Raw genomic sequence first — 22,959 nt, forward strand, 5'->3', positions numbered from 1 at the left:
ACGTGATCGTGCAATGAGGTCAGGTTACACTTACTCTTTCAACGTCTCAAAGCCTTGCTCCTTATAAAGCAGTTCTTGCCTCATAAAGGCCAAATCTCTCTTCAGCTTATTTACCTGAACAAAAGACAGCAACAGAGAGAAAGTGAGCAGGAGAATCAATGAGACACTTGTGTAATTACAAGACGTCTTACATTTGGCTTTAAATATAATCTCACTGCCTGTCATCACATCTAAAATCCATGATGTACGGAGTGCTGCAAATATTACACCTAATTCATGTCTTGCATAAACAAGATAATATTCAAAGCAAAAAAAAAAATCAAAGGCTCCATGTTAAGTGGAAGAGCTTCTTACCCGGCTTTTTGCTGTAACAATCTCCGCTTTGAGGATTTCAGGGTCATATTTACTGCTTGATGAGGATCTGGAATTTACTGTAGGAAAGATAAGAGTTCAAAGGCTTTATCTTATCTGGAAAACCACTCGACACGGCTCTGGAATTCCTTAGTGATTTATAATATTGCTACAGACTGTCATAAATCTGCATCCATTTTGTATATTTAAAAATAAAGAATTTGCTTGCAAAAGATGTTTGAAGAGTGAAGGCATTGCAGGTTGGGCTGCACAAATATGTTCAAGTGAATTTAAGATTGTAACCTCATCAACTAAGCATGCCACTCTTGCTGTCTCACGGTTTTAATTATGACAGTTTACTGATTCTTGACACGTGGGACAAAACAAGTCCCTCAACTAGAATGATCTCAATTTTGTCTTTATACTATCAAAATTATGGCAATATTCCCTAAAACCACCTGTCCTCAGACTATAACTTGGTACTTCATTTAGATTAATACATTTTAGGGATGCACGATATATATTCATTTTTAATGTTATCATTATCGGCCCGATTTGAAAATTTGCCAGATAAATAATGGATTATTTCCTTCAGCTTCAGATGCGCACTGTTCGCCATGTTGGTTTTGAATAGCTTGAAATATGATTGGAATCACTTCAAAAAAGGAAAATACAGTCAAGAGCAACATGTCATATCGGCTACATAACATTATAATGAGAACATTATAATTGTGTGCTTGGGACATGGCTTTTAATGATGAGACTTTTGTTTTCGTCATCAGGCTCTCAAAAATTATATAAAAATTTGGATTTAGATTTATCGGCCAATATATCGGTTCTCGGCTTTCATATATAAAGAATTATCGGTATCGGGCAAAATTTTCATGTTGGTGCATCCATAATAAATATACACGTTAAGATAAAGAAAATTGTCTTTTACATAGGGCTGTCAACATTAACACATGCTATTAATTCAAAATCCTTAACGAAATAAAATAATTTAACGGAAATAAATTAGTGAAGCATTATGTAATTTATGTCTCGCAGTTAGATGATCTTGGAAGTCGGGAGTTTATAAAGTAAACCAGTGTCTCGCTAGTAAAGTTTTGATGGATGAGGATTGCAATCAAGGAAAAGTCAATTACGGTGACGTACAGGAGTTGTAGAGCAAGCACGCATGAGTCCGTCATATTGATGCGCAAACAAATCGTGTATGTGTGCTCGTGATGCAATTATCACACATTATATTTATTTACACACACATTTCAGCACATTCACGTTGTTTCCACACACATTCAGGATAATGTTTTGATTTTTCATGTGTGTATGCTGCTGTAATTCTGAATAAATATGTTTTTTCTGTAGTAAGTATATGCAGTCAGGTTTTTTTTTTTAGGGGGGGGGGGCATCTAAATGTATTCCTGTTTGGTATCGCAACTTGACAATATAAACAAGCTCTCTGCTGTTGTACCATACACATACCATACACTGTGAATTCTGAAAACTTTTTTTTCCTGTAATGTTGTTTATGAATTATTTAGATATTTGGAGTCTCCAAGTGTCCTAGACACCTACATTTGCCTTGAAAAAAAGCTTGAAGAAAATCCAGTTTTGTGAGAATCACCCTTCCATCTGATGGTTTACATTTTACTGGATATAGACAGTCCCATCCTTTTAAATAACCTCTATTGACAGCCCTACTTAAAAAAAAAACACTACTATGCACGAAGCCCCTAAAGGGAAATGCTGATGGAAAAATGTTTGCATTTGCTCCCAAAACTTCTACGTTCCCCCAAGAAACACCACAAAATCATTCAAAAAAAGTCTGAAGGTGACCTGAAAGTCAGTATGAAACTGTCAATATTTACATTTTATGTTTATATCTGGCATTGTTGACCTATAGTGAGTGACGAATTTCATGAGGTAGTGAAAGGAGAATAATTCTAAACATGTTGCGGTTGTACAGATTGATCAAAAACTTGTGTCAAGAATCACTGCCAAGTGGCTCATAAGAACACTCTTTGACAGACTGTTAAAGTGACAGACACGTGTATAGAGGCACAAGTCTTACGGCTGGTCTGTGAGGTCGCCTTGTCCCTCCAAGCATCATTTAGCTGCCGATATTCCTGCTGGGCCAGGTGAAGTCGCTGTTCTTTGACCTGGTAGATCTCCTTTTGGGCGCTCAACGCATCCTGAACCACGCTCAGATAATCCCGCAGCATGAGCTCCTGCTCCCGCTGCCACTGAGCCCGTGGATCCTCCAGCTGGGTGCTCTCTGAGGGAAGCAGAGAGAAGATAGAAATATCTTGAAAATGAATGGGGAAAAAATACACTACTGTTTTTTTGTTGTTGTTTTTTTGTTCTGGAAAGAAGTATCTTCTTCTCACCAAGGCTGCATTTATTTGATTAAAAACGCCATAAAAAACATTCATATTGTGAAATATTATTACAATTCAAAAAGAACTTTGTTCTATTTTAATATACTTTAAAATTTAATTTATTCCTTTGATGGCACAGCTGAATTTTCAGCATCATTACTCCAGTCTTCAGTGTCACATGATCCTTCAGAAATCATTCTAATATGCGGATTTGCTGCTCAAGAAACATTTCTTCTTATTTTGAATTTTTTTTTGCTGCTTAAAATGTTAACACTTAATCTTTGTTAACACTGGTTAATACTTTTATTCAGCAGGGATGCATTGAATTTATCAAAAGTGACAGTAAAGACAGTTATACTGTTAACTTACAAATAATTTCTATTTCAAAGTTCTGTTGAGCTTTCTATTCATCAAAGAATAATGGAAAAAGAAAATGTACCATGGTTTCCACAAAAGCAAAAACTGTTCATCAGTGCTGTTATTTTTAACTATTACAAAAAAAATGTTAATTGAAGTAAAAAAAAAAAAAGCTTCAATTGAGGTACTAAAACTGAAATAATAAATTAATGCTAAAAAGAAATATAAAAAAAAACATCAAATTACTAAACCTTCAAAAGAAAACTGAAAATATATTTAAAAAAAAAAAATCAAATTAATTTAAATAATACTAAAACAAAAAATTTATTTAACAAATATTTCTAAAACGTTGAAAAAAGAAAATAAAAAAAATAACGAGTAGGTGAGTCCAAATATTTTCAGTTGAAATTGTTACACAAAATACTGCGCATTGACAATAAATTATCTGCACAGAAATTTGTTTAATAAATGAGGCCCACTGAATCAGTGGAAGTTTCAACCTTCAAAGCCATGTTTTCATTTATGTCCTATTAAATATGCCATTTCATCCGTCTAAAACCCACAAAATCACACAACAGACACTCTTTACTCCCATGTATGCATAAGGTGGGCTGCAACTTGTTCAACTTACTGGTATTGTGGTCGACATAATAGGCTCCAACGTGGGGGTCGTGGGCCTCCTCCCATCCCACAGGCAGCTCATCTCCAATACAGTCAGCAAAAGTCAGAGGCTTAGTCTGCCTGCAAAATCAAACAGGGAATCCATCTGTCAGTCAACAGCCAATCAGAGAGAAGACAGCGGGATGTTGGACCTCCACCCTTCATGCTTATTTTCCATGGGATGTCACTCACTGAGAGTTTGAGCGTGGCGCGAGCATGTGTGTGTGTGTGTGTGTGTGTGTGTGTGTGTGCGTGGGGGGTGGGGGGAGGGGGGCATCAGAGGAATGTCGGGCTATTCACCTCCAGTGTGCTGGTCGAGCACAATAGCCGGAAACCTAAGCCGGGCATTCCACAGGCCCTGCTGACCCATCGCCTGGAGGTTTCTGAGGCAACACGCTGTGGCTCTCCAAGCCCAGTGCTTTGGATCACCGCAGAGCAACGGGGACACTCACTTGGCCGCAAAGAGCGACGCTAAAACTTTTATTAGCAGGCGCACGCTAATGCTAACAGAGTAGTCTGGCTGAACTTCAGTGGAGAGTAATGCTGGCACTCGCTAGCTAGACTAATCAATTAAAAAGAAAGAGCTTGTTGCAGTTTTAGAGTAAATTCGAAGAGCCTAGGGTAGGAGGTTTATCACTAACCTGATATAAGAATGCTAACCAAAGGCATTAGGTAACAATGATAAATTATTGTTATTAGATACTTTATTTCTATATATTTTTTTCAAAATCTATTTAAACAATCTCTGTTACCTTAAATTATACGTTTATCTCTGTAAAGCTGCTTTGAAACAATCTACATTGTTAAAAGCACTATATAAATGAAGATGACTTGACTTTAAAAAAAAATTAAAGCTTACCAAACCAAAACGTTTGAATGGTAGCAGAAACATACACAATAATACCGCCGCTCAAAATACGGAATAATCAAGATTTTTTTGAAAGAGGTCTCTTATGCTCACCAAGCCTGGATGCATTTCATCAATTTACAGTAAAAACAGTTACCGGTATACTGTGAAATAGTACTACAATTTAAAAGAACTGTTTTCTATTACACTTTAAAATGATATTTATTCCTTTAACTGGCAAGGCTAAATTTATCTAGTCTTCAGTGTCACATGATCCTTCAGAAATCATTCTGATGCTCAAGAAACATTCCTTACTATTATCAACGTGGACATTTTTTTGGCAAACCACCTGATTAAAGCCTGAACAATGGGTCAACCAAATGTGGATTAATCATTTATCATAAATGTAGCTTTAGTAATATTTTGTAAACAAAAAAAGACTAAACCTATTGTGTGGACAAATTAGGTTTTTTCCCAAGCACTGCAAAAGATTTAAGTTTGTGTTCAGGGCAGTCATTGTTTTCATGCATTTCAGGAATGTCATATTTCCCCATTTCAAATACTTCCACTTTCAGGCTTTGAGAGGAGTGTTTTCTAAAGCCGTTACGTCCAGCAGCAGGGTTACGCAATACATTCAGCTCTCCGCTCCTCAGATTATCAGGAACATTCCACATTAAATCTGATTTGTGCAGCATATTAAAAGGATTAAACTATTTCCACAAAAAAAAAAGAAATCACATTAAGCTACACGCAATGTATAAATTTATTGCATAAGAAACTAAATATCAAACCAAATGGCATCTGCAAGCAAATGGTGCACAACATTTTCTCACAACTTTAAATTTGGATGGATGGATGTATGTATGTATGTATGCATGTATGTATGGATGGATGTATGTATGGATGGATGGATGGAAATGTTCTCGATGGATGGATGGATGGATGGATGGATGGATGGATGGATAGATAGATGCATGCTTGCCTTGGAACTATATACATCTAGCCATTTTTTTACTTCATATATAGGCAAGCGGGGTTTTGTTCAAATCATCTTACAGTCGTCTGCAGTAAATGAGCGCATGCTGTTGTCTTCCCCTGTCGATTCAAGACTTTCAAAGAGGGTGAAACTGAACTAGCTCCTTTTTCATGTTATGAATAATGAAACTGTGCTGAGAGACCCCCACCGGCCTGTTCTAAATTTAACTCGGAGAAAAGAAACTTCTGCAACGTAACAAAGACCACGGCTGCAGTGAGAAACGCTCATCTTTTTCTCACCCCATTCTTCTCCAATCTCCAGACTCATGTATGGATCACCTGAATGGATGCCATCAAACTCTAAGCTTTAACCCTGCATATCTGAGATCTTCAAAGACACAAGATCTAAGGAAACTCAAAAGCTCAAAATCCCAAAGCATGCTGTTGAGATTTCCACATTAGAACGATTAGGAATGAGCAGAATGAATATGGCGCAATTGACCTGCTTCTGTGATGTAAAACAACAAGAACTGCAGAAAGGCTTCAGAAAGGTTCTCTCTTGAAGCTCTAGTGAACCTATGAAGTCAAAGACCCAGAACCCATGGTCTAATGCGAAATGACAAAGCCCACAGCCGAGTGCAAACACAGGACATAGCTCAACGATGAGTCAGACACTTTCATTCAGCGCACTCCAAAAATTCCCCGAGTCATTTATGAGGCTCCAACTAGCAGCGCGCCGCGCTCAAGGTCCGACAATAAAAGTGCGCTGCTACACCCCGACGACGGTCTCCTATCAGAGAGAGCCAGATAACATTCCATTTACCTGAGCGCATGTTTTCAGCATGTCACGCTGAGGAAAAACAAAACAGTTACGCCCAGTGTGGGACATGTGGGCAGTCCACAGGAATGCTTTCTCCGCAATTATGCGGTCGGACCTACATCGAGTTTCCAAAGAAAACTAATTATGAGGCATTTGATTCTTGTTTAGCATCAGCAGTGGATCCAAAAGTCTGAGAGCACTACTGAACATCATCTAACTTAGCATTTTTCCTATTTAATCTATTAAATCTATTTTGTTGCAAATTATATCATCAGCAACAATTTGAGTGAAAAGTTAAAAATGTACATGAACTTCAAAAAGTCTAAGACCCTGTTTACATCTGGTATTAAGATGCTTTTTGGTCGATCGGATCACAAGTGGAAGTCAATAAATGCAGGTCTGAAAAGTTTTGAGCTTGTTCACTTTTAACCACTTCCAGAGGGAGTTGAAACGCATTCGACCGGATCAGTGTAAAGGCTCATGTGGTCGAAAGTGTTCGAACAGCCACAAAAGACCGTCTTCTCTCCACTACTGACCTGATGCGCAAACATTATGGGAAGCGCTCGAGCCAGACGGGATTTAAACTGTCAGATGGAGACCCAAGTTTGATTTGAAGACGAAAAATGTACCAAGCACAATGTTCTCTCACCATTCCTGATTTCTAACACACACTCGCTGCGATCAACGAAAACACATCTTAACACCAGGTGTAAACAGGGCCTTAGTATTTGGTTTGCCCTCACATATCCATTCTTCTAATATATTGTTTTAAAGTTGCTTCATACTTTTGTACTCTATTGTATCATTTTGCTTTGTTGCTTTTCTGACTTTACTTATTATATTGTTATTATTATTATAAAAGCATAAAAATAATACATTTTGCTATAATATTATTAGTACACAGATGTGATAAACAGGAAAGTGTAGAGGTGAGAGACCGAAGTGGGATCAGGGTTCAGGACGTGACCCGGGTCACACTCAAACACAGCAATAACAATCAGCGATTAGATTTCCATTACTGATACTTCAATTTGTACTAATGGATCCCTGTAATCTTGAATATTTGGATCCATTCTCAAGCAGGAAAAAAAAAAAAAGATAGAAGAACTGAAAATTAGGAACCAATTTAATTTAATGTAAACAAATGACATAATCTCAGTTTGGCAAAACACAAAACTGATTTAGCCTGCAAGTACTAAAAATAAAAAACAATAAAAAAAATAGTGATGTGATGTGACTACAACCAAAAAGCCAAACAGCTACACAAACAGCAATGAAGATCATTACTAATACCAACATAATATACATGAATGCATGTAAATTACTCAACCAAAACCTCAGATTTTCTTAACACTCTCAAGCAGCACATTATTATTATTATTATTATTATTTAAAGGGTTAGTTCATCCAAAAATGAAAATTCTGTAGTCAGTAATTACTCACCCTCATGTTGTTCCAACCCCGTAAGACTTTCGTTCATCTTCGGAACACAAATTAAGATATTTATGATGAAATCTGAGAGCTGGATCACTCCTCCTGCAGGCTTATGGACACTATAACTTGCTGGCCCAGAAAATGTATTAAAGACATTATTAATATATTCCAAGTGACTCCAGTGGCTCAATCTTAAGTTTATAAAGCGACGAGAATACTTTTTGTGCGCAAAAACAAACAAAAATAACGACTTTATTCCACTATGTTTAAGCGTAGCGCGTCTGTGTTGCACGTCACCACGTAGGCTCACTATTGGGCGACTCTGGTCATGTGTGATACGTGGTGACGTGCAACACAGACGCGCTACGCTTAAACACTACGTAAAAAGACTCGAGGTCCAGAGAGAAGGAAATGAAAAGTGGAATAAAGTCGTTATTTTTGTTTGTTTTTGCGCACAAAAAGTATTCTCGTCGCTTTATAAACTTAAGATTGAGCCACTGGAGTCACTTGGAATATATTAATAATGTCTTTAATACATTTTCTGGGCCAGCAAGTTAAGGTGTCCATAAGCCTGCAGGAGGAGTGATCCAGCTCTCAGATTTCATCAAAAATATCTTAATTTGTGTTCCGAAGATGAACGAAAGTCTTACGGGGTTGGAACAACATGAGGGTGAGTAATTACTCACAGAATTTTCATGTTTGGGTGAACTAACCCTTTAATGACTGGAGGGCAGGCAACACCTCAGCGGCTCGGTGCGTTTGCCTCAAGAACGCTGTCAAATGGGAGCTCATTACTAAGAACATCAGAACTCCCCTGTCAACTAACTGTTGCTCAACAGCCGTCTCAGCCGTCTGAGAGATGGGGGAGGTGGGTCTGCTGACAGTTTTGGGTCAGGATTTGAAATATTTGTCATTTTTAATCAGCGCCTTTGATGCACCACACTGTGCAATAACAGACCAGCCGACCAGACATGAGCGCGGAAACGTCTGTTGTGCCTCAGCTTTTGTTTCCGTGCAGTTGCTCAACTCAGTGCCATTTCAGTAGAGACTCATTTAAATTGGAATTAGAGTGAGGTCAGAAATTCTGTCATCATTTATTGATTTATCTTAAATATTTCTTAATTCATTTTACATAACAATTTCACAAACATACACAACCAGTCAAAAGTTTAGAATAATTTTTATTTATGTTTTTGAAAGAAGTGTCTTATGTTCACCAAGGCTGCATTTATTTTATCAAAATAAAAATCAAAAGTTATTAAGTGAAATATAACTAGCCTATATGAAATACATGTGAGAAATCTTTTTGAATATATTTTAAAATGTAATGTATTCCTGTGACAGGCCAAGCTGAATTTTCAGCATCATTACTCCAGTCTTCAGTCTTCATGATGATAAAAACAGTTTTTTTATGGAAAAGTGATGCACTACAATTCAAACGTTGGGGTAAATATATATATTTTTTAATAGTAATACTTTAATTTAGCAGGGATGCATTAAATTGATCAAAAGTGACAATAAAGGCATTTATAACATTAAATATTATTTCAAATAAATGCTGTTCATTTAACTTTTTTTAATTTTCAATGAACCCCCCCAAAAAATGATTACGGTTCCTACAAAAAACATGAAAACTGTTTTCAACACTGTTAATAATCAGAAATATTTCTTGAGCATAATATAATGATTTCTGAAGGATCATGTGACACTTAAGACTGGAGTAATTATACTGAAAATTCAGCCTTAATCACAGAAATACATTAGAAAAGTATAAAATAAATATTAGTAAATATTAAAATAAAAAGCTATTTTAAACTAAATATTATTACATTATTTTTAAATTGTATTTTATATTATATTTAATATTTTACAATACCATGGTACATATATATATATGTGTGTGTGTGTGTATTTCTGCCTTTATTCTGCAGCGTTGCATACTTTCAATGCATGTATGCATGTATTAAAAATATATATATATATCATAAAATATATACTTTTTTTTTTTTCAAAATATCTTCATTTGTATCCCAGAAGAAAGTCATTCTGGTTTGGAATGACATGAGGGTGAGTAAAAGATGACAGAATTGGTTTTATTTTTGGGTGAACTATTCCAAACCTTTGCCAGAAACGTAGCTCTTACACCAAGCAAACAAGTGTGGAATGCATCAAAAACTATTTGACCGTTCTTGTTAAAGTTTGCACAGCTCGGGTGCACTTTGATCCCGTCCTGCACCTTGACTGGCAGTGAAAGGGATTTAAGGGAATCAGCTGTGGGCTTCGCTCATGCTAAGGAATGCGTCCCCAGGTACTTGTTGACAACTTTCTGCCATCTTGGTTTCCTGGCTACAGGCAAACCAGTTGCACCACACAAAGATGAAAAATATGCGGTCTGTTTGCTATCATCTTTCCATTCCTGTGCAAGCTGTAAATAACTGAAAATCCAAAGGAGGGAAGGAAAAACACCCCAGTGCACAATGCACATACCAAACCTCGAATATAATCTTAAGCATTCCTGCACAGATTTTGTGTTAAAGTCCAGGGAGACTTAAGTGGTAAAGCTGGCACTGATCATGGGTTCCAGGATGAATTTAACAAAGCAGTGGTTCAACACTGAAATGCTTGGACGTGTGCATTATTGAGAATTGAGGATTTAAAGAAGAACACATTCAGTGAACTACAGCTGTACACATGAGTAATGGACTCAGCACGCATCTGTATTAGTAAGCAAGTATGCATTCCCAGAACGTGCAGTGCTCAACACATACCTATCCCTTGGGTCAATCCAACTGGTGGCTTGATTTATATGGTCTATATAATAGACCTTCCCGTCAAAATCTCGGGCCTCTTCCCAACCCTCTGGCAATGGTAACTCCTTCCTTGGCATGACCAACTAGTCTCCATGTAATTTTCTCTGTAAGTCTTCTAAGTTGATTTGAAAGCAAACCATGTGTTGCTTTGCGTGGACTAGTCCAAAAAAGTTAAACCCCTCGCATAAGGAAAGTGCCATTAATTAACCACTGGCAGATGTATTCCATAATATGATACGTGCTCCAGTATTCCAGCTCAGTTCGTGCAGGCTACACTGAGCATTGTTTCCACGAGCCAACGCTGTTAAATGAATGGACGAGGGTGTGATGCTGTGAACCGCGTAACTTTGCCGCAGGAGTTGCGCTTATATGTTCAGAAACTCCTCGTTTCTTGTGCATTCTCGGTCGAGGACGCACTACATCAAACAGTCAATCATCTTTTCTCGCGGAGATTGATGGATGGGTTAACTTGCGCGAGACGTCAAAAAACTTTCAACGGTCGTGCGCGAGAGTTTTCCTCCGAGAAAAAGAAGTCAAAAGTCGAATTTAAAGTCCACACAATTCCCTCCGAGCAGAAAATATAGCTAATTTCCCAGCATTATCCACATATGAGCGAGTCTATGGTGGGTTTTTTTTTTTTTTCGCTCAGTGTCTGCCCACCATGTTTTAGCGACAACTGTGCTAGCCTGTTAGCCCAAAAGCTCGTTGTATAGGCAACGCAAACAGTTAGTTACTCCACACAAACGTATTCCGTATCTTCGTGTTTTGCCGATGCATTCCTATCACCTCCGGTGCATTTCGGCAATTTCTTTGGAAAAGTAGCGCGTTTCTTTCTCATTTGTTTCCAAATGTTGTGTTTTCCTTTAAGTGGCTGTGTGCGGCTCTCCCCCGTAGTCAAGCTCGGTCGCTATGCTGCGGTCGGAATGGATTACGTCATACAGGTGATGGCCGTAGTCCTTCTAGTAGCAGAGCACACTCAGATTAGCCATTATCCTCATGAGAGCTAGAAGAAAAACACTTTTTTTTTTCTTCTTCTTCTTCTTCTTCATATCACTACACGGTTTAGAGCAGAAGAAACAAATGGTTAAAAAAGAAAGAAAAAAATATCCTATTTTATGTTATGATGTCATCTGTAGCGGACACCAAGACTCAGCTGTTTAAAAAAAATAAAAAGACATTAAATGGGATTTTGTTTTCATTCACCAATCAGTCTTTAGGTTTCAGAATTTTTTTAACCAAACTTTGTATAAAGATGATTCTCAACTATGTTATGGAAGATAAGAGCCATTCCACCGAATGGGTGACATTTATGTCCCCAGAACATCATATGTAAAAAATTGCATGAAAATTAACTCTAAAATACATTTTATTATTAAGCAAAATGTCCTGCATATTAAGCTAACTACAAATTATAAAATTTATAATTAAAAACATTAATAAAAACTACATAGAACACAAAAAAATAGCATTTTCTGCATGTCCCCACTCTCTGTCTCTAAAATTTGCCATGAAATATAATGATTAAAATCCTTCAGAAATCTTAAGTTTTGGGGATTGTTGTATGACTTAATATCCAATTTATTTAAAATATTTGTTTATTTTTATGAGAAAAAAATATTTTATCTAATATTTTAGATAAAATACACATTTTAGTCATGTCCCCGGGTTTTCACTCAGTCCTGTTACCCTTACACATCCCCCCCTCTGAAAAACTTGGAATATTCCACAAGACACATTTTCAACAGGAAGTTGCATCATCTTGATCTTCTAAAGGCAATGGGAAGATCATAAGTTAGTCCTCTTATTTTAATTTCTGTATATTTGATGAAATTGTAACTATGACTGAGAAGGTCAATCTCAACATACTATCCTGTTACCTAAATAATTTCTTAGAATGTATTTGTTTATTTTAAAGATATTAACTTTTGTTAAGTTACTAGAATTTGCTCAGTGTCCTCATGCTATTAGCATGTATGCTATGTGGCCATATGTCATGTATTTGAGAACTTTTTGCTTAAAAACTCAATCCTGTTACTTTCAGTCCTGTTACTTATATGAAAAAATAACAGGAGTGAGTTAACGTAACAGGAGTGAGTAGAGTCCTGTGTTTTGATGATTTAATACTGTAAATATTATTTCTCTTTCCACCTCATTTGCTGTGAAGTACTACTAGCATATAGTACATCACTTCAACATAGAAATCTAATGCACACACAGTCATGTACACTCTCTCTCGTGCACACACATATGGACACTCATTCCTGTTACCTGTTCCTCATTCCTGTTATGAAATAGTTCATTCCTGTTACCAAGTGTTCAGTCCTGTTACTATTATTTATTTATTTTCTAAAAAAATAAAGTTAAACCACTTTTTTTTATCAGTTTTGTTTGGTCCATCATTTATACAATTGTTTAATAAATTAAATTATAAAAAAAAATTATAAACTTGAGGCTTCGGCCTTCTTTAAAATGAAAAAAATGGCTTTGTGTTTTTTATTAAAATACACTTTGCCTTAATATAGTGATTTTTTGTCACAAATATCAGTTATTTGAACATATAACCAACAATATCTTTAAAATAAACACTTTCTTGTGGGGAAAACAAAGGAATAATTGACATGCTTTTAAACATGCTTTTTAAATGTCACATGAGTTTCGGTAACAGGACTGTGAAAACATGCATCCATCTTCTGCTTAGAAACCTTGTAAAAAATTACATAAAGTAGCCTGAGATTGACCAATACACATTTTGAATAGGTAAATATTTGAGTATTAGATTCAGTGTTGAAAAAAATAAAAAAATTAAGTTTAATTTTTAAGAGTTACAACAAGCAAATGTCACCCATTCGGTGGAATGGCCCATATAACGGAATGAATACTTTATGCAATATGTGGGTAAAATGGCCATAAATGTGTAGTGCCATTCAATACAATGTATCTATATACACTGTCTCTAATCTGCATATTATTGTGTTCTTGGGGCAACGTGTAATGAAGAAATAAATCGAATAATGGGAGAAATAATTGGCAACATTTTCATAAAGATGTCCAATATTTCATAAGAATATTGATATATAATTGATTTATCTATTCCCTTGTGTCTCCCAAAATTCCTGATGGGTTCTGGTGTCCTCTACAGTGCACATGTATGAAATCAATGCCATGTTTTGTAACAGAAATTAAACTCTTTGGTTTCCTACATTCTTAAAAATATCTTCTTCAGCAGAAGAAAGAAACTCATACAGGTTTGGAACACATTGAGGGTGAGTAAATTATATCAAAATTTTCATTTTAGGGTGAACAATCCTTTTAAGTTAATGGCCTCTTTTGGAGACATTTATCACATGTCCTGGAATTAAGGATCTGATCAATCTTCAAGTGGATGTTTGATGTGGACAATGAGTGGGATGATAATCAGAGTTGGGGGTGATGCATTACAAGTAACACAAGTTACGTAATCAGATTACTTTTTTCAAGTAGCTAGTAAAGTAATGCATCACTTTTACATTTGAAAAAAATATGTATATATATAAGTTACTTTTAAATAAGTAACGTGAGTTACTGTGTTTTCCCATTTATTGACTGACAGCTGAGAGAAATCAGGAGAAAGTGCAGAGGTGTTGTGTGAATATTATTGTAGTTCTAGACTAAATTTACAAATCTCGATTGCACAAAAACAGATTCAGTATTCCTCAAAATGAATAAAAACTGTGAAATGCAAACTCAGAATATTATGCAAACCTGCAATAATTAAATATGTTGACTTGCACAAATATACTTCATCTCATCCAGAATGGCACAGCTGAAAGGTTTGTGTTAGCGGCGCCCTCTACTGTACAGGCGTGCATTCGCGTTTCTATCAGCCTGAGGCTTTTCATGTCACTTAATGCAATCAGCAATGCATACATTTTAAAAGTAAATTTACCCAAAAACTGTATATATATATATATATGTATGTATGTATGTATATGTATGTATGTATGAAATAAAAAAAGAATTGTGTTGTTTTGAATTATTCAATTCACTTAATAAAGCCACTTACAAACCATGATGTACATATCTTCAAATGTTGTAATTAATTAATTCAAATATTAATAAAATAAATAAAAACATGAAATATCATTTATTTTTGACTCAAAACTTTCTCTAAAATGATTGATGGGAATCTAATTGTACACATGCATACCAAACTAATAGAAAATATGACTTTTTAAAGTTCTTAAAAAATACAAAGCATACATTTTCCCTTATTTTGACACTCTTTATTATAAAAAAAAGATAAATAAAGATTATCTTGAAACAGAAAAGTTCACAACTAAATAATCAATGCAAAACAAAGGAACCAAAGTTAATCCAGAAGAGTGCAAAAAAATAAAAAATAAATATCGCGGTATTAGGAATCGTAAACTGTGAGTGCATGTGAATCTCTACCAATAATAATTCAAGTCAACATAATATTGTCAACACAAGTTCCCAAAATGTCAACTAAACAACGCCCTCCAACGGCAAGTAGGAGATAATGCATTACCTATTAGGTCAGTTTAAACTATTTTTTATTTATTTTTTATTTTTTTGCGTCTTGGTTAGTTTTGTAATTTGTTTTTGAACCAAAAATATGTTTCAATATACACCATAATTTAAGTGACACACACACACACAGACACACACACACCCACACACACACACCACATTCCAACATAATTTATAGACAGAGCAGATCTGTTAAGTTGAACTGTACTTTTTTTTTTAATTAGGCTACTTATAAAACATGTAACCACCCCACATTTTGAATTCCAAGAAGTGAAGGTTCTCCGCCCCTCTACTGTTACCCGCTGGGGTGACACTGGGCGCGTGCTTTTCAAAACAATCCAGGGCGGATCACGTGCTTGCACTGGAGAGCAAAACCAGCAGCTCGCGCTCTGCTCGGTCACACACACTTCTCTTCAGGTTCAGGTTCAGGTGCGCTCATGGTTGTACTGCGTCATATCTCCGTGGCGTTCAGCGCCGCGATGGCTGCGGTCGGGACCGCGCTGTTTATCGCACTCAATGTCTTTTATAAAAGACGGGTATGGACACCAGAGTCAAACTACTGCACGTTTCGAGAGGTTAGTATGAAACGAAAGAAATAGTTCCTCTTTTTATGATACCGCTTGTCGCGCGTGACTGATAGGTGGAGACAATCATCAAGGGAACTTTCAGTTAATTGAACTGAGCACACTACGTAGCGACTGTGTATGTCTGTGTGATTTTTGGATTGTGTGTGCATTTGGATGCTATTTTGAGAAGTCACAGTATCTAGATGATATAAAAGTAATTCTGTTCATTTCTATTTATTTGTAATGCGTTTTAATACTTATCTCTAAAAGTGCAATGCCAATACCCAGCTGCACCCGAGAACAAAACAACCGTTTCAAACGAATTATTGCTTATAATCAAAACATTACTGTGTTTAGATGAGCATATAGCCTAGCCTACACAGTTCCCAAGTTCATGAACAACTTGGAAATATCAGAATTTACGTATCGTGATATAAAATGATGTATGGGAAAAAAAGTCATGGAAATGAATAAATATGGAAATGTGTATATACTAATATTAAGTAATGCTCAGATATTTCAGTCAGCAGCTAGATGTTGATCTTGGTACAGTAAATCTTTTCAGTTGGTTCATTTCAATGAATGAGTCAAACCAGTAAACAAAATGATTTTTGATGAAAAGATCATGAAAGTTCATGATAGTGGGTAAAGTATATGGATTATTCATCATGAATATACAGTGCCACAAAAACAGTATGAGTGCTTCTTGAAGATGAAAGTCAAAATTAAATTGTTATTAAATTGTTAAAAACAATAAATCAGGCATAAACCTGTTTTTTTTCCCTCTGCAACAGCAACAGAATAGCCAAAAAAACAGTAACGGGGTTGGTCGGTCTGTCTGTTATTACACAACTAATACCCTAATTAATAATGGCAAAGGCTTTGACTATTTGCAGAAATTGCAAAATTAATCCCTGCTTTATGTGCGAAAATCCCAGGAAAAACAGACTCTAAATCCAGTCCTGCTGTATTGCTCATTTCCCTGCCTTCTCTTCCATGAATGTGTGTATGTTTAGGAGGAGGAGGAGGAGGAGGAGCGCAGTGAGAAGCAGGTGCTTGTTCTTGGGTTGGACGGCGCTGGTAAGAGCAGTATTCTGCAGGGTCTGAGTGGAGCGGGCCACAGGACGGGCTGCCGAAAGCCCACGCGCGGCTTCAACTTCATCAGCCTACACACACCTGCGTGCCAGCTGGACTTCCTGGAAAGTACGAATTGGTGCCAGATCACCCTTTCCTCATATTCACCTGCATACCTTAGTGAAAAACAAGTACAGATTAGCATCCTTTAGAGAGTACTTAATATGGAAATAATCTGTGTTCAAACTAGTGCTGTCAAATCGATTAATCTTGAAATGTGTGTGCATGTATATTTTTTTATATATATATTATATATAAATATAAATAAATATACATGCACACACATTTATTATGTAAACAAACTTTTATCTCAGATGCGATTAATCGATTAATCTCATATTAATCGTAATATTATTACATAATATGTGCGTTTATATATTCTATTTATATATATATATATATATATATATATATATATATATATATATATATATATATATATATATACTGTTTATATGTGTTTATATATTTTTCTATTTATATATATATATATATATAGTTTATATATATATATATATATATATATATATATATACAGTGTATATATATATATATTATATATAGACAGTGTATATATATATACAATTTATGTATATACACAGTGTGTATATATATATATATATATATATATATATATATATATATAAACACAAATATACTTTTGTTAGATACAATTAATCGCGGTTAATCGATTTGACAGCACTAGTTTGAACTGAATGTAATGTTTTCAAGACACTAACATTTATATTGCAGTTATGATTGTTATATTACCAAAATTATGTTTAGCGTCCCATACACTGACAACCATATACACATTCAACACGCTATCTAGATATTTTGGACAAATACAGGCTATTTTTACTATATATTAAGCATACAATATGTTTAAAATGATTGTTCATATATGTAAATATGCACTACTTGCAGCAATCGTTTTCCCCTCCTCCATGTTTAAAGTTTATGTCACTCCCAACTAGGGTTGCAAAATTATGGGAATTTTCAAAGATGGAAACTTTCCATGGGAATTAATGGGAATTTAAGGGAATTAACAGGAATTTATGGGAATAAACGGGAATAAACTGGGAATTTTCAAATTTGAAGGTTGGCTCTTCATAGGGAACTTAAATATAGTTGAGGAAAGTATATTTTAGCATAATCTTGACCAAAACAAACAGATGCCATTCAAATGCACTTGAATATACATGCCATTCCTCAATCACATGCACATAGCACACTGCTTACTGCATGGCTATTGAGACCACACCCCCTACTGGCACTGTGCATGCCTCCATCACATGTACAGAAGCCCAAAGCACAAGACTATTGAAGGCACACATTTGAGCCTGTGGACTAAACAAAGTGAAGTAAGTATTGATGATATTATGGGGAAATATATTTATTAAATGTTTAAATTGCAAATATCACATACAAATGTATTCATCTAGTAGATAGCAAGCTGATAAGTTAGATGCTAAATAAGCTAACATAACTTTATTTACCACATAAGTAGGGCTGGGCGGTATGAACGGTATATATCGTTACCGCGGAAGAAAATGTCAACTGTAACAGATTTTTTTATTCTGTGTATACCGCAACATGTAAATAAGTAGGCGTGGTTAACTCACGTGCAGCGTGCGTAAGACTGAGACACTGATATCTGTCAAAGAAACATGAAGAAAGACCAAGAGGATCCACAAAAGGAATTACGTTTTCAAAATTAACGTGATATTTTCGGGGGGGGAAGGTGCAGAAGTCAACTAGAGCAGTGCAGCACACTGAAAGTTTAGAGAGACGCACATGCTCGCAACGGGGCTTACTTGACAACAAGTTCATATATCAATATTCTAACGAATAGAAATAACTTTAAATAATGTATCTATCCATCTCTTATGTGTACAGTTACTTTCAGAGTGGATGTGCAAGTGGTTGCCTTGGTAATGAATATTTCCAAAATTCCCCAGCTTAACTTCCCATGGAAATTTACCGGAAATTTTTCGCCCCTTTGCAACCCTACTCCCAACTCGGAAACTTGGGTACCAAAATTATCCCCAAGTTTCCCAGTGGTATATACGACTTCATGTCCAATTTTTAACAAGGAAACTCAATACGATACTACCGAGTATCCTGGTTATGAACTACGATAATTCCGCGAAGCACACGAAGGCAGCATTAATATCAAGTACATTACATGTGTTTTGACATGTTAGTCAACACATCAAAATTAGCATACTTCTTTAAAGCTCAGCAAAAGAATATTAAAATTATTATAAAGTGCACTTTTTAAAAGTGTACTTAAATGTCAAGAAACGCAGTCTTAACGTTTTTTATAACATTTATAGTATGTTTGCATGTACAGTTTTTCATAGTACACATTCAATACAATTAAGCACACTTCTTTTCCAGAAGAGTATGTTCATATTCCTCATGTGGGATATTTAAGTTCTTGCTCTCAAAGTGATAATGACCAGCCATTTCATATTACTGTAAAGCCTGTTGTTCATCTGTGTTTCTGGCAGTAATAACACATCACAGTTAATTCAATCACCTTGTCCCATCAGTTGGAGGTGGTGAAGACTTGCGAATGTACTGGGTGGATTACCTAAGGAAAACACACATCTTAGTGTACGTGGTGGACTCCTCTGATCGAGGCCGGCTCCCTGAGGCCAAAGTCGAGCTCCATCGGTTGCTGAAAGCAGACGCTGATCTTCCAGTGGTGGTCTTGGGAAACAAGCAGGTGACCAAAAGCCTCAGTTCATAGTTGAACTTTAACCCTGTTTAGTGTCGGAAAGGCTTCATATTGATTTCCACAGTGTTTTTCCCCCTCTAGTTAAAGGTATAGCTCACCCTATTTTGAAGAAATTGTTTTTGCCCATACAATAAAACGGGTCCAAAGCAGCACTGGACCAAAGTGTTTTTTTGTTTTTGTTTTCCGCAAAAGTAAGGCATACCAGTTTGGATATTCCCTTTTGGGTGAACTGTACCTTTAATAGAGTAGTAGGCTCCCTGGTTTTTGTGAATCTTGCCTAAAAATGCTTTTTATACCCTCATTCAGGATAAGCCCGACGCTGTTAGCGTCCTGGAGCTGCGCAAGGCTCTTTCCCTGAGCTCTGTGGCGGATCAGAGGAAGCTCTTCCTGCTGGAAGCTCAGTTTGGATCTGACGGATTAAGCAGAACCAGCGGCCTCCAAAAGTTCCAGGACCTGCTTCTGACATTGGTGTGACTGGTTGGCACTGCGGTGCCACAAAAGACTGGCAAAGGGATCTTTTGTCATTCCATGTATGGGTTTCTTCCTCGAATCGTGGGAGAAGTAAGGAACGGTTCTGTCAGGATAATGCTACTTAAGGAGTTGAACAAAATGAGCACTGTGCTAATATTGCTGCTAGTTACAGCGCACAATATCTTACTTTTCATGAATATGATTATATTCAGTATTACAAAGAGTGTATTATATATTATGTTTTACCTCTGCATGTGGAGTCATATTTCCAATAACAAACTTATGTATTGCTGACACGTTCTCCTGCTTGCAACTGTAAGTATTTAGCTTGGAAATGCTATATATACATACAGTACCGGTCAAAACTAAGTTTGGAAACATTACTATTTTTAATGTTTTTGAAAGAAGTCTCTTATGCTCATCAAGCATAGCATTTATTTGAACAAAAATACTGAAAAAACAGTAATATTGTGAAATATTATTCGAATTTAAATTAATGTTTTTCTATTTTAATATACTTTAAAATGTAATTTATTCCTGTTATCAAAGCTGAATTTTCAGCATCATTGCTCCAGTCTTCAGTGTCACATGATCCTTCAGAAATCATTCTAATATGCTGATTTGATGCTTAGTTATTATTAATGTTGGAATTTATTGGATATCACTGCAATAATTATCCAATCATTGACTTTTAAGTATTTGCCTTTGGAAATCCAAACAGCGACTTTTTGTTTTTGTTTGGCGGGCAGTGTATATATGAATATATGTGTATATATATGTATATAAATATATGTGTGTGTGTGTACATATATGTATATATATTTATATATGTATATATGTGTATATAATTAATTGTCTGATTTAAACACAAATTAATTTAAAAATATGTTTATACTTCAGGACAAATTATTATTTATTTATTTTATTGATATGATAATTTAGGGCATGTCTGTAATTATCATGGTAATAATGACACAATGGAAAACCATTCAATATTTATTTTCTTCATGAGAATTTTTATTTTTTTTTTCTGAAAGAGGGACATTCCGTGAGTGAATGAACTAATCCTTGAACGCTTTTTGCCTCCAGCATGTCAGATTGTGCTGTTGATAGTGGATGCCTCAGATAATTCTCTTTTTATAACTGTGATTCAGGCTTCCAACTGAGATGTTGTGTTGAATTTACACAGCTGTTCAAAAATAAGGCCTGTGAAATCAATACAGACTGCTTATGCAAGTGGTTTGAATTAGCATCAACAAGAGCTAGTGGTATGAAAGAAGAACTCTATGAAAAGTCTCTTGAAATACAGCTTATTTAATTGCAAATTACAGTACACTGGCTACGGCTACTCCTTTCCTGGAGATTCATAGACAAATGAAATATAAATGTAATAAATGTCAGTTTTGTAATGCAAATGCAGTGCATTTACAGTGTTGTGAGGATTTCGCAACGCTGAACAGTTGCTGTCAAGATTTTTTATTTGAACTCATTCATGTGACATAAGATGAAGTGATGAAGCAACAACAGTGTCTACAGGAGCACTACAGCACTGAAAACATGTACAAACCTCTGTAATTATTCTGTATTAAAGGTATGTTTAAAATGTAATACTCAACATCATTTTGGCACAATGTTGAATACTGCAGAAAACAACTGACATGTCAGATAAAAAAAATCGTGTGATTATATTTTTAAAACATTATTTATTTGCTATTTATCCTAATGTTGGTGTAATTTTGCGGTCACATTTAACATTTTTCTGTGAAACTTTGCTGGCAAAATCCAGTCATTTCAATAGAAATCTGCGTGATTGGGGTATTTTGTAGCCTGGTTAAAACCGGACCATTCTCAGTAGTAGCCTAACTAAGATATGGTCTGGCAAAGCTCCTTTAATAACTCATTTCCAAAGGGGCGTCACCAACGGACGTTGCTCAAATGCCTCTGGGCACAATTGGATAGACCTAAAACTCCTAAAACCAATCAGAGATCGTCATGTGTAAAGCCATATGCTGCGTCCCAATTCGCCTATGTTACACTATGCCATATGTACTCTTTTTGTGAAGAAAATGTATTTACTTTTGAATGTGTAGCAAAAAAAGTAGGCAACTTTGGGACATACTACTTCGTCATCTTTATCGGACGGATCTGTCGCGTGCATCCCGTCATGTAAACTGCGCTGTCAATCATCTTGTCACAGTTAAAATCCTCTATTAAATCTAATTTAATTTCCTACCGTTTCGGAGAGAAATGTAGTAACACGTTCATCTGCCAGTGGGTCTTTCATGGAGACTGTCCTCATGTGTTTGCAATTTGAATATAATAATGTATTTAAAGTCCTCATGAAATCAAAATTGACCATATTTACTTTGTTTGCCTAAATTGATCGTTTTGTGGTGAACAATTCATCCATGCAAGTCAATCCACACAAAAAATTTTTTTGGCTTCATAATCTTTAATCAAAATTTGAAAATGCCCCTCCCCTCTGCATTGGAGGACCTTCTCTGATGACGCAGGTTTGAGGAATTGGTTTGGGCCAGAGCCATAAAGAGAAAGAGTTGCGACACTCCCATAGACCTCCGTTGTAAATAATGGCGGCGCTTTTAACCGCCCACTTCCGGGATTTGAAGAGCGGAATAGTTCTAAACACTGTCATTTTGGCGTTGGACCCCATTCACTTACATTGCTGCACGTCGAGTTGTTCCAGAGTTAAGTTGTTGAAATATCGACCTCTTTTGATTTGTCAACTGTCTATTTTGTATCAGAGGCCCTTTGCGATGCTTATACTGGTCTTCATTTGTACATGCACAGCGTAATTATTTATATTTAATGTTAGTTGTTTCAACCAATTTTCAAGCACTGCCTGCTAACTTAGCTAGTTAG

At 35.8% G+C, this 22,959-nt stretch overlaps 2 protein-coding genes across 2 annotated transcripts in view; one reads left to right on the forward strand and one right to left on the reverse strand.

Moving 5' to 3' along the window:
- The window catches only part of wwc1 (WW and C2 domain containing 1), a 42,738-nt gene extending 31,190 nt beyond the window's left edge, over positions 1-11,548 (reverse strand). Inside the window, exons 1-5 of the mRNA XM_081391711.1 lie at positions 10,591-11,548; positions 3,718-3,827; positions 2,423-2,626; positions 355-431; positions 35-114 (exon numbers count right to left, since the gene is read on the reverse strand). Coding sequence (XP_081247837.1) covers positions 35-114; positions 355-431; positions 2,423-2,626; positions 3,718-3,827; positions 10,591-10,709 — 590 coding nt within the window. The 5' untranslated portion in view covers positions 10,710-11,548. The remainder of the gene's footprint in view (positions 1-34; positions 115-354; positions 432-2,422; positions 2,627-3,717; positions 3,828-10,590) is intronic.
- Positions 11,549-15,420: 3,872 nt separating this feature from the next.
- On the forward strand, positions 15,421-20,520 carry arl10 (ADP-ribosylation factor-like 10). Its single transcript, XM_081391928.1, has 4 exons — positions 15,421-15,737; positions 16,745-16,931; positions 19,421-19,596; positions 19,915-20,520. The coding sequence occupies exons 1-4, from the start codon at positions 15,600-15,602 to the stop codon at positions 20,080-20,082; spliced, it is 669 nt and encodes a 222-aa protein (XP_081248054.1). The 5' UTR covers positions 15,421-15,599; the 3' UTR covers positions 20,083-20,520.
- The last annotated feature ends 2,439 nt before the right edge of the window (positions 20,521-22,959 follow it).

The sequence above is a fragment of the Scardinius erythrophthalmus genome, assembly GCF_964197995.2.
Source record: "Scardinius erythrophthalmus genome assembly, chromosome: 17".
Lineage (NCBI taxonomy): Eukaryota > Metazoa > Chordata > Actinopteri > Cypriniformes > Leuciscidae > Scardinius > Scardinius erythrophthalmus.

Excerpts from the sequence above, each read along its gene's own strand:
- arl10 (XM_081391928.1), top strand. The coding sequence starts at position 15,600 with ATGGTTGTACTGCGTCATATCTCCGTGGCGTTCAGCGCCGCGATGGCT. Across the intron at positions 15,738-16,744 it reads ACTACTGCACGTTTCGAGAG|GAGGAGGAGGAGGAGGAGGA; the intron begins GTTAGTATGAAA and ends GTGTATGTTTAG. Across the intron at positions 16,932-19,420 it reads CCAGCTGGACTTCCTGGAAA|TTGGAGGTGGTGAAGACTTG; the intron begins GTACGAATTGGT and ends TTGTCCCATCAG.